The sequence below is a fragment of the Nothobranchius furzeri genome, chromosome 4 (assembly GCF_043380555.1).
Source record: "Nothobranchius furzeri strain GRZ-AD chromosome 4, NfurGRZ-RIMD1, whole genome shotgun sequence".
Lineage (NCBI taxonomy): Eukaryota > Metazoa > Chordata > Actinopteri > Cyprinodontiformes > Nothobranchiidae > Nothobranchius > Nothobranchius furzeri.
In genome coordinates this window covers 65,200,107-65,212,448 of record NC_091744.1, presented here as the reverse complement: position 1 = coordinate 65,212,448, position 12,342 = coordinate 65,200,107, and the positions used below count along the sequence as shown (strand labels likewise).

Genomic DNA, 12,342 nt, shown 5'->3' with positions numbered 1-12,342 from the left:
TAATTATTATTACTAGTAGTAGTAGTAGAAGTGTAACTTCAAAACTTTTATCATTTAACTTTATTGTAAACGTATCTATTGCAATGTATATGTTCACATTAAAAAGCTCTGAAAAATGAACAGTATCATCATCGTCAACAGAGATTTTTTTAAGCTTAATGTCAAAGATGTACACTTTTCATTAGATTTATCTTATTTTTTCCATTTATTTTTTGTGTGTTGAAATGCAACAACTGTTTAAACACTTTTAAGGGAAAAAAACATATTTAATATGTTTTATACACTCAAATTGGTAATGAATAATTTACACATTATATTAATAATAATTGTGAATCATACTAGAACCATCCTGTAAAAATTTCTGTTTGTTCCATTCCAAAATCTCCCACTGTTTATAGTTCATGCATCTTTTTTTCAGGTGACCGACAGAGATGCAGGAGGAGAGACCGGTGAAGGTACAGCAGGGGAGGCTGTAGGAGATGGAGGACGAGAGCCTGGAGGAGATGGAGCAGAGGCTGGAGGCTCACAGGTGAGGTTGAAATAATGAAGATACGATAGACATAAAATTGATCATTGTGACAAATGTTAGGGTGATGATCATGTGTAAAACATTAGTTCAGCATGTCCTCTAACACAGCAAATGAACAAACGGACAGATCTCAGGAGGGACCGTTTATGTATAAATAATTTTTATACTTTTGACTATAGGCCTGGGAAAGTAACAAATTTTGCTGGACGATATATTGTCCAACAAATTGTTGATGATAAACGATATCATTGTCAACTAGGGCTGGGCGATATGGCAAAAATAGAATATCACGATTTTTCGAATATTTTATCACGATTTCGATTTTATCACGATTTTTTATCCATGAATAGCACAACTTCAATTGCGTATTAAAGAAGAGAAACATTGAATAAATAAACATTTATTCATATTAGGGATAATCAACACAGTGCTAACACACTTATATTTTAAACTCACACCAGAGATGATAAAAGCCCTGAGAAACAATTACAAAAATCAGTTTTTCTCGTTTTTCAAGTAACTTAACATAAATTCAAATCGTAAACATATTTAAAGTGCAAACATGTCAATTGCAAACATATTGTGCAAACATTAACTTGTTCAAAATACTATGTAGCTCCCAGTTGCTCATGTAGTGGATAGTTAAGCTCAAATACGGCTCTGATGTGCGGCTGGACCAGAGATCGCTTGTGGTAGCAAAAAACTGCGCATTCTGAATATTTTCTGCAACAAGTCTCTAAATAAAGTAAAATTTTCCAGTGCAGATTGGAGACAACCCATAGAAGCACTGATTTGATCTCATTTCAGAGAAAAATAGAACAGGTTAGATGCACCTAATAAATAAAATTACTAACAAACTCAGGAATCTTTCTTTGCTTCACTGTTCTGGTGCTGAGAATATCACTAATGCGGATCAAAGGAGATACACAGATGAATGCACCTCTTATTATTTGGAAACTACATTTACTGCAGCTGGCAGAGGCAGAGATTGTTTCTATTGATACACGGAGTTTACAGAATCATTTTAAATGTTAATAGGGGAAGACTGCAGGAGGGAGCGGTAAAATACAGGGGGTCCCAGCAAAAACAAGAAACTACGAGTCTGATGAAACCCGCTGGTTTTCCATCACGCAGTCACGGGGCAGCTCCAACGACCCAGTGACCGAGCTCAGTCTGGTACCGACACCGGCTCGGCAGAGGGTGAACGAGCCGAGGCGACGTCGTGCTCTGCTTAAGAAGCGGTGTTATTTTCCTGCTTCAGAAGAAGCGTCCAACGTGTTTTTACGCTTTCTCCGAGACATGTCACGTCGCTAAGTTGTTAGCGCCGCGCGCTAAGGAAACCCTGCGTTCCTCTTCGGAACGAAAACCTCGTTGTCGCTCTCAGCCGCGGCCGAAGCCATGTTTGTTCACACACAAGTGAAAACAAGCTGGGCACTAATATATTACTATGACTCACTCTGATTGGTTAAGGGTCAAACAAAGGCGTGTCATTCGCCGGAGTTAAGTTCCCTTTTCATTCAGAGGCAGAATTTCAACAGCAGAGCTGTGAATCGTGATAAAAAGGTCTCTCAAAAATGACAGACCGTCAGATGTGTAGATCGTAAAACGGTCTAAAATCGTCATATCGCCCAGCCCTATTGTCAACATTATCTAGACCAAAATAACCACTAATATAATGTTAATATATCATAATAATGCAAGTACACCCTTTAAAATGCAACAAATAAACCTTCATTTAACATTGGAATGTCCAGAACCAGAACTTCTAAATGAATAAAAATAACAAACAAAAATTAAATAAAAAAAAGAATCTCACTCCCTGTTAGAAAATGTTGCACCAAAAACAATAAAAAAGACCCAAAACAATAAATACAATGGCCTATCCATTGTCAACAGCCAAAACTGCACTTCAATAATGATAAGAAATAAAAAATAATAGAGTTGTACATTTTTTAACTTTGATATATATATACATAACACCCCCACCCCAAATCCGCACAAGCCTGCTGTGTCCCCCCCACTTCTGAAATCAAAATTTCGTCCCTGCTTTAGGGGACACAAAATCAGTAGGTAATGATTAAGTACTGGGTAGGTAATGAATAGTTCCTCCTCTGTGCCTTAGATAACAACCCATTAGTCCCTGAATAACATTGGTGGGTGTTTTAAAGTGCTAACACCCTCATTAATAAATTTTGAGCTGCATGGGTAAATCACGAGTTGGCGCCATCATGTTTTGGCCGGCCTGTCTCCAAAAATGTCTGGGCAGCACGCCGGACTTTTATATTGTTGTCATTTAATTATGACGAAAAATAATCAGTTTTGAACACTAATGGATTCATTTAACAGGTTTAATGGATTAAAGCAGAAGTTTAGACATTTAAGCATTGTTATTTTTATCCGAACAGCTACTAATATAGCCTAAGAAATATACAGCACTCCATCTATGCAACAAAATTAATCAGCAATAGTAACAAAATTCCTTTTTGCAAAATAAACTTTTAGTTTAGCCCAATTGCACATTTATGCTGACAAGTCATAAATCACATGGGACAACTTTCATGGAACACGGGCTACATCAATAAGAAGCGGGCACCAAGTTGATCATTGCTCACAAATTTCATTTTGTAGCAGTTGTTTTTTTTTTTCCTTAGTTGCTGTTTGTTTATTTATCTATATAATTTTTCAAAGAAATTTGCTGGTCTGACCAAAATTAAATAGTGCTGAAAATGAATTTGGGTTTGAGTTTAAATTACATTTTTTACAGCAATGAAGTTAGGTTATGAAACCCCTAGTGGGAGTGTTTTTGAGAATGTTCTTTTTAAAAAGTAACTGTTAAGGGTTGTTTTAACAGTCATGCATTACATTTCTGTGTAAGTAAGAAAATAGTTACTTGCTTCAGTAACTTTCACACTGCTGGTCAACAGTTTAGGCTCACAGTTGCTCCTGCAGGAATATTCTGAAATCCTGACCAGATGTCTCACACACTGAGCCAGGAATGCTCCAGATAGCTATACCTACCTATACTTTCAGCTGCATATAACCATAGAATTTTGTGTGAATAACCATCAGTTGACATTTTGGGTGGTGTATTTATGAAGCAGCTTTTGAATATTTTTTAGATGAGAGCTGCTGATGTTGATGTATTTGTTGACAGAACTCTACTATCATTTTGGTCTCAAATTATCCAAAAGGTTATCTGTCTTGTACGAACTAATCTCGATTTGGTAAACAGATACTATGAGATACAGTGGTGTGAAAAACTATTTGCCCCCTTCCTGTTTTCTTATTCTTTTGCATGTTTATCACACAAAATGTTTATGATCAAACACATTTAACCATTAGTCAAAGATAACACAAGTAAACACAAAATGCAGTTTTGAAATGATGGTTTTTATTATTTAGGGAGAGAACAAAATCCAAACCTACATTGCCCTGTGTGAAAAAGGAATAGCCCCCCTGAACCTAATAACTGGTTGGGCCTCCCTTAGCAGCAATAACTGCAATCAAGCGTTTGCAATAACTTGCTACGAGTCTTTTACAGCGCTCTGGAGGAATTTTGGCCCACTCATCTTTGCAGAATTGTTGTAATTCAGCTTTATTTGGGGGTTTTCTAGCATGAACCGCCTTTTTAAGGTCATGCCATAGCATCTCAATAGGATTCAGGTCAGGACTTTGACTAGGCCTCTCCAAAGTCTTCATTTTGTTGTTCTTCAGCCATTCAGAGGTGGATTTGCAGGTGTGTTTGGGGTCATTGTCCTGCTGCAGCACCCAAGATCACTTCAGCTTTAGTTGACGGACAGATGGCCGGGCATTCTCCTTCAGGATGTTTTGGTAGACAGTAGAATTCATGGTTCCATTTATCACAGCAAGTCTTCCAGTTCCTGAAGTAGCAAAACAACCCCAGACCATCACACTACCACCACCATATTTTGCTGTTGGTATGATGTTCTTTGTCTGAAATGCTGTGTTACTTCTACGCCAGATGTAACGGGACATTTGCCTTCCAAAAAGTTCAACATTTGTCTCTTCAGTCAACAAGGTGTTTTCCCAGAAGTCTTGGCAATCATTGAGATGTTTCTTAGCAAAACTGAGACGAGCCCTGATGTTCTTTTTGCTTAACAGTGGTTTGCGTCTTGGAAATCTGCCATGCAGGCCTTTTTTGCCCAGTCTCTTTCTTATGGTGGAGTCGTGAACACTGAGTGCGTTTACAAGCAGCCAGTAACCCTTTTAAAACCCGAATATTCACAATAACCCGGTTCCACAGGTCCATGTAAACACCACCAAAAACCCGGATATGCTCATAACCGGGTTTATAAAAACCCGGTTACTACACCTGGGGTAACCCTTTTCTAACCCGAGTGTTTGGTCGTGTAAACGCACATCGGGATATCCCCATCAAAGCGTGTGTTCTGCGCATGCTCTGTTTGCAAGGAATCTTGGTCTTTTGAGTAGCGAGACGTCTTGTATGCGCCAGAACACCGGAAGTAAACAACAAGTTGGGAGCACATGGCGAGTCGCGGCACAGCACCACACTTTTGGAGTGACGAGGAAACCTGTCTTCACTGGTCTGGTGAAAAGTATGACAAAAGTATGAACATTATGTCTTTTGTTGACGGCCGAAAGTACAGAGACAGCAAAATATGACGCATATTGAGTCTGGACGTAGTCCATACGTCTTGACGCTACCCCAACGTCCGCATTTAAATCGGGTTATGCAAGTTAGAGGTAACTCTTTCTATTTAAGCTTGGTTTATGCTTGACGCATTCACTTTCCGCGCGGTGATGCGGCTCGCGGCTGGAACGCGCTTCACAACTCGCAGCGTTTATGGTTTGTGCGGCTCGTCTCTGTGGTGAGCCAATATTCTCCCAAACTGAACAGGGCAGCATGGAGCTCTACAGCATGCATCCAACACTACACCATAGTAGAAGTAGAAATCACTGTTTACAACATGGTATTTCAGCATTTTTAACAGCGTTCTCGTCTTTTCCGACAGTGCGAGCTATTTCTCTCCAAGAATTATTAACAACATGTTGATCACGGTGATCTCTGAGAGCTGAATCATACAAATGTCTGTATTTACGAACCTCTGCCGTGCCGGTCCGCCATGTTTTTCCGCGTCCGACCGTCCGCGTGGTTAGAAATTTTCCGAGGTGCGCGTTGCGGAAATCTTGGGCCGTGCGGAGACGCGGTGGAGGGGCGTGGTTGTTAAAATGACGCAAAATGACGCAACTTTTCCGCGCGGAGCCGTGCGGACCTCGCGGACGCGTCAAGCATAAACCAACCTTTATGCTTGTAAATGGGTTATTCTGATCAACTCAGAAACCCGAATACCGACCTTTACCCGATCATAACCCGGATATTGGCTGCATGTAAACGTAGTCACTGACCTTAATTGAGGCAAGTGAGGCCTGCAGTTCTTTAGAAGTTGTCCTGGGGTCTTTTGTGACCTCTCGGATGAGTTGTCTCTGCGTTCTTGGGGTAATTTTGGTCGGCCGCCCATTCCTGGGAAGGTTCACTACTGTTCCATGTTGTTGCCATTTGTGGATAATGGCTCTCACTGTGGTTCGCTGGAGTCCCAAAGCTTTAGAAATGGCTTCATAACCTTTACCAGACTGATAGATCTCAGTTACTTTTGTTCTCATTTGTTCTTGAATTTCTTTGGATCTGTAGCTTTTGAGGTGCTTTTGGTCTACTTGTCTGTGTCAGGCAGCTCATATTTAAGTGATTTCTTGATTGAAACAGGTGTGGAAATAATCAGGCTTGGGGGTGGCTACAGAAATTGAACTCAGGTGTGAAACACCACAGTTGGGTTATTTTTTAACAAGGGGGGCAATTACTTTTTCACAAAGGGCAATGTAGGTTTGGATTCAATTCTCTCCCTAAATAATAAAAATCATCATTTCAAAACTGCATTTTGTGTTTACTTGTGTTATCTTTGACTAATGTTTAAACGTGTTTGATGATCAGAAACATTTTGTGTGACAAACATGCAAAAGAATAAGAAATCAGGAAGGGGGCAAATAGTTTGTCACACCACTATATATATATATATATATATATATATATATATATATATATATATATATATATATATATATATATATATATATATATATACTATTAGATAAATACTATGCAATTTTTTTATTCTTTTAAATAATTTTCTTAAGCCAGTAAGTGCTAAAATGACCAGTTACAGGGTTAATGAAATGTCACTCAGACCTCCGCCGCCCTCTGTGTCCAGAATATCACACTTGCCACAACATCACAACTTGACCACAACCCTATAGGTTATAAAATGTAAGTCGATTTGGATAAAAGCATCTGCTAAATAAATAAACATTAACAAAAACTTGCAACTTCAGAGTTGCTCATCCCTGTTGAATTGGATCTGACCTGCCTGGCACTGGAGTCGGCTTCTTCCAGCATGTTTCCTGCATGTTTTGGACCATGAACTCAGTCTGGTCTGGACATGAGACCTTGGACTCTTGATATTTGATGAAGGTGATAAAATGCTGATTTATTGTGCCTTTAATTCAAAAAAGGGAAATGATTCTGTTGTTTCAACATCTTAAATTCCCCTGAATTTATTTTGACAACTATCAGAACACTCACTCTACTGAAATGTAAAAAGCTGGTAATTAAAATAATAAAATTACCAAACACTGCTACCGAAATACTTCAACTCTTACTGTGTGTGTGTGTGTGCGTGCGTGCGTGCGTGCGTGCGTGCGTGCGTGCGTGTGTGTGTGTGTGTGTGTGTGTGTGTGTGTGTGTGTACTCACCAGCTTCCGCTGACACCAACCACAGACGCCACAAAGAGCCACCAGCCAAACTGCACACACCATCAATGCGAGGGAGACCAGGAACACACTAAGGGACACTGAGCCTACGCGCACACACACACACATACACACACACACACACACACACACACAACAAGAAGCAGAAAGAGAGAAAGAAAATGAGAAATGTTTATTGTAAACCCAGAGATATATTTCCTCATTGTGTGTAAAATAAAAACATGAGGTGAATGTGTTCCACTGTAAATGCTGCCAAACGGGGGGAATAAAGCTGTGCCTCCTCCCTTCATGTTTAATTGAATCACCGAGTCGGGATGCCGTATTTCTTTTTTTTTTTTTACATTCTGTCATAAGGAGCATGGGAAATACAATCTCATCGTTACTCCCTCCGTGCCGGAGCATTTCAATGCCTTTTCAATAAGGACCTCGACCAGACATCACTCAGCTGCACACACGTCACTGTCACGGTGTCGCAGCTTGTTAACCGACAGGCTGAAAGTGAAAAGGGTGGAGGGGAGAAGCTGGAAAGGAATAACACGATGATTAATGGGTATCAGTAGATGCCCAGTGAGTGTGGAGGCTCTGGAAGACTCGTATAAAAACACCATCCATTGTTTTGTCCTCTGTGTGTCAATAGATGTGTGTCACAGGAAGGACTCACACACTGATTTAGACTGAACATTTAAATAGCTGCACTCTGAAAGACAGCCTCACTGAGCTTTGATGTTTGCACAGTGGGGGAAAATGCTAATGTATTCAAATTAGTGATTTTCTTCTAACAATTCTGATTGCATAAATGCATGTCAGAATACCGTTTTTAGCCTGCTCAGTGAAAAAACTGACAAACAGCTGTGCCTCCTAACTGTGTTTTTCCTCTTTTTCCCTTTCTTTGCAAGTCCCAACTGGCCTTTTCAACTTATTCCTCCATCGTGTCTTTAACCTGTTGTGATCTTATACAATCCTACGAGAACGTATCGGCTCAGAAGTGAGAAATAGTGGCAGTAAACGGGTTTATAAGGACAAGCCACGGCTTTCTTTCAGCCTCATTTTCATTTTCAGCTTCAGCATGAGTCCACTTGAGAAAGGGGACACAGCTGTGGACAAAAAATATAATCAGTGATAAACACCGAGATGTAAAGTCCAAGTAAATGCCACGCTGCGATTCAGTGAAAGCATTTTGAGAGATGTGCAGTTATGTTTGGAGAAAATCTGATAAAACCAAAAGCTCTGAATTGTATTTAGAGTTTTTAAAAAAATATATAAAATTCTACTCAATATCCTAAAGTCATTTATGTGTTGGTTACGTGTGATGAGCTGTGGTGGTCTGAAATTGGACTGTTGAATCAGTTGTAATTGTACATCTAATGATTTATCCCTGATAACTTCATTAAAATCAATTTAGTTACTCATGAGCCATTTACTCAAGGAAGTCAATGCAAACCAGTTAATTTAAGGACAAATTATTGTGTCACTGGAGTGAATCTCAGCTACAAAATTCATAATTTCAGCTCAGTTCATCTGTAAAACTGACAAAGCTGTTGATTTATTTGTGGGTTTTTAGACATGTTAGAATTTGCACCCATCTTGACGATATGTACGAATGTACGTTTACCCTATACATGTACAGTGGACTAGGAATGAATGTGAGCTACATCACAGCTGAGCTTCAGACAGCAGGATCTGGAGTCATATTTCCTGATATTTGGGAATCTCACCTCCGATTGGATAACAGCACCGTGACTCTACCGCCAACTTGCACTCTGATGTTTTATTTCCACAAATAACTCAAGCCTGGAGGAGCTCTGCCATGTTGTGGAGTTGCTAATGCTAAATGTAAGTGTCTACTAGCCGAGACGTTCTCTGCTGTTTCCTGAACACTAAACCAACAACAGTCTCCCCATATAGCGAGTCGAGATGGGCGATTCCATGAATGTTGTGACGGCGTGTCGTAGATCTGTAAAGCTTTTCTAATCCTAGTCTATTTTCTATCAGAAGCTAATGCAGGAGATAGGTGTAGGAGACTATTTTCAATTTCTGCCTGCATGAAAAACTCAGAGTGACTGTTTATAATCAGAAATACGATTTAAAATGTTTTTTTCAGTGTTTTACTCCTTTAAAATGTAATCAAAGTACATCTGATTGCTTTCTGGGAGTTTCATTAAAATCCATCTGTTGGTTTACCGCCCAAGAAATGTTTTTCTAGCTAAATGAGTACCGGTACATACGCAAAAACAATATCAGCCACTTTTGGTGGCGCTCAGTAAAAAATACATAACTTATACAAAATGTAGAAAGAATGTTCAAACATGTTGGAATCCTGCATTTTTTGTCATGCGAATCAGCCAAAACTGCATTCCATGTGTTTTAGTTGAAGAAAAAAAACTGATGTCTTACTATTAATCTGCATTTACCCAGAGTAATCCTGTACATCTGATGTATATGTGTTACAATGTGAGATGTGTTTCTGCCCTTTCGGGAACAGATGGTGATTATGTAGTACTCTCTGAACTCTTGCAGTTTTGTTGTAAACAAGTTTCTGTTTCCAAGCACAAGTACACGTAGGCCTATGTATCTTTGACCTTTGGTTTTCACTGTCTATTTTTGCTCGTATTATAACAGCCTGCATTTTATACACTAATCAGCCATAACATTAGGACTTTGTGCTCAATGTTGCACAACTATTCGAAAACAGCTCTGAAAAATTAGGACAATGGTGACTACTGGGGAAAGTAAGACTGTTACATTTGCCACTTCTGTACCACCACAGAGGAAAATTCAATCATCACAACTATACAGTACGGTTGTCACGATACTAAAATTTCAAACTCGATTCGATACTGGAAAAAAACTCGATACTCGATTTCGATACTATTTCAAAACACCAACTTGTTGAAAAAGTTTTTTCAAAAAGTAACATTCCTCAATTTATATTGCAAAAATTAAATGTTAAGAATTAAGTGTATAAAGTGCTTAAACCTTTCAAGTATCAGCATTTTTTTAAACGTGCATACAAAAACTGGCGAAAGTTAACACTTTAAATCATGAATTGAATTATACACGCTATTTACAGAGTGATGTTTTGCTGCTTAAACTCTGTTTAAGGTGCATTTTTGTCATAAGATGTAATGCCATATGTTTTGTTCTGTACTTTTGAACAACTCTGTTGGTCAATAAAGGGAGAAAACGAATTTCTCCACAGTAGGACAAAGGTACATCTAATCTTAATAAAAACAGATTGGCGCACGGCAGTGACGTCATTAAAAGCGCCGGTTAGATTAGCCGCAGCTAGTCTGTTGACGTCTAGAAATCCTAGACTCGCTCCAAACGAACAGGGGAATCATGTTAATGATTCCTAACAAAACCTTTCGACATTGAGAGGTTTTGGTGCAGATAATGTCTTATTTCGAGGCTGCACCATGGGTGCCCCCCCCCCCCCCCTCTCGCACCCGTTATATGGATATACACTGATGGAGATTCGCCGATGGATCTAAATACCCCGGGGAATCCAAGTAGCACCAAAGTTGTCAGCATGAGTAAACAAACGTACTACATGCTAGAAATTAAGTCCGGGTTGCAATAAATGGGATTTTTCCTTTAAGCATATATGCGCGAATATACAACTACATGTCGGACTTGGTATGCTAATTAAGTTGGGCTGTGAAGCGCCTCCCAAATTCGCTGTTTATGTTTTGGTTTATTTATTTGGCAGACAAAACTTGGATCGGAGACAACTCGCGTGGGAAATTGCAATGTAGCCATGCGGCGTCTTCTTCTGTTTGTCTGGGAGGCGGAGGCGGCTTTACGGCATCTGGCTGTCGTGCGCGTCGGTGTACTTGAAGAAGGCTGTGTATAATAGTCCATAATATCGATACCACAGAGATGGAATATCTAATTTAGATACCACTTTTAGTATAGTATCGATTTATATCTAGGTATTGATTTTTTTGACAACACTACTATACAGTAGATAATTTAGAAGCAGCCTCGCCTAAAAATTACTTTTATTTGCTAACATAGCAACACATTTCCTGGTCGGCTGGTTTGAAAATGTCACAAGCTACCTTTAAAAGGTACAAATCACAGACTGAATACATCCGTTTAACTTTGATGTCTTAGGAAACATTCACATATATCTAAAGATCTCAATAAACGCTACACACTACTAGAGTTTATCTCCTAAAGGCAGCAGACGACACGGTCTAAGGAAGACTTGATCTGACTCTACTGATCTAGCTCTGATTCTGAAGATACAATCAGCATAATACTCATACAAGTGCCCCTACGATTATTTATCAGCCGTTATCTTTTTTCAGACAGACTGCAAATGAAGACAGCTTAGACAACCAAGCTCCACTGACCCTGTGAGAATTAAGGTCAGTGAAACCAGCGTCAAGTCACTGACACGTGACTTGATGCAATTTGCTGGCTTCCTTATGTAGGAAACTTTTTTCTGATTGGCTTAATGAACTGACCTGTATTGGAATGTTTATTATGTGAAGTGCCTTGAGATTACTCTTGTCGTGATTTGGCGCTATATAAATAAATTGAATTGAAAATTGAATTGAATTGAAACTCAGTTGTCTCCTGATTAATAAACATCACCATTCATAGAGGTTTAGAAATACCCTCCATTACTCAAATGTTATATTAGGCAATCAGTAAAGGCCGATCCATTAGAAAGCATGATCTTAGTGAGAGTAGCCATGGATTCAAAATAAGATCCAGAAGCAGAACCTCTGTCCCTGAAGGTCAAAGAGTGTTGGTGGTGGAGGTGGCAGGTGGGTAGGTAGTTGCATGGCTTATGAGCTGCATCAGTCATAAAAAGCCACGAGAGTAGATGGCTGCCAACCAAAATGCTGCTTTCAAATAAAGGCCAACAATGATCGCTGAACTCTGAGAAGATGTTCTCCTTTTACACAGAACTGCAGTTTGCAGGCTGTGCTAAATATTGAAAAGGAAGGAAATGCAGTGTTAAGGTGTTAGGGAGATATGCAAATCTTCTGAGGCTG

The 12,342-nt window shown here is 39.4% G+C and overlaps 1 protein-coding gene across 1 annotated transcript in view; it reads right to left on the bottom strand.

Annotated features, from left to right (window-relative positions):
• LOC139069651 (synaptotagmin-7-like) overlaps window positions 1-12,342 on the bottom strand; it is a 93,753-nt gene that overhangs the window by 25,171 nt on the left and 56,240 nt on the right. The window contains exon 2 of the mRNA XM_070550365.1: window positions 7,316-7,419. Within this exon, the coding sequence (XP_070406466.1) occupies window positions 7,316-7,419 (104 nt within the window). The remainder of the gene's footprint in view (window positions 1-7,315; window positions 7,420-12,342) is intronic.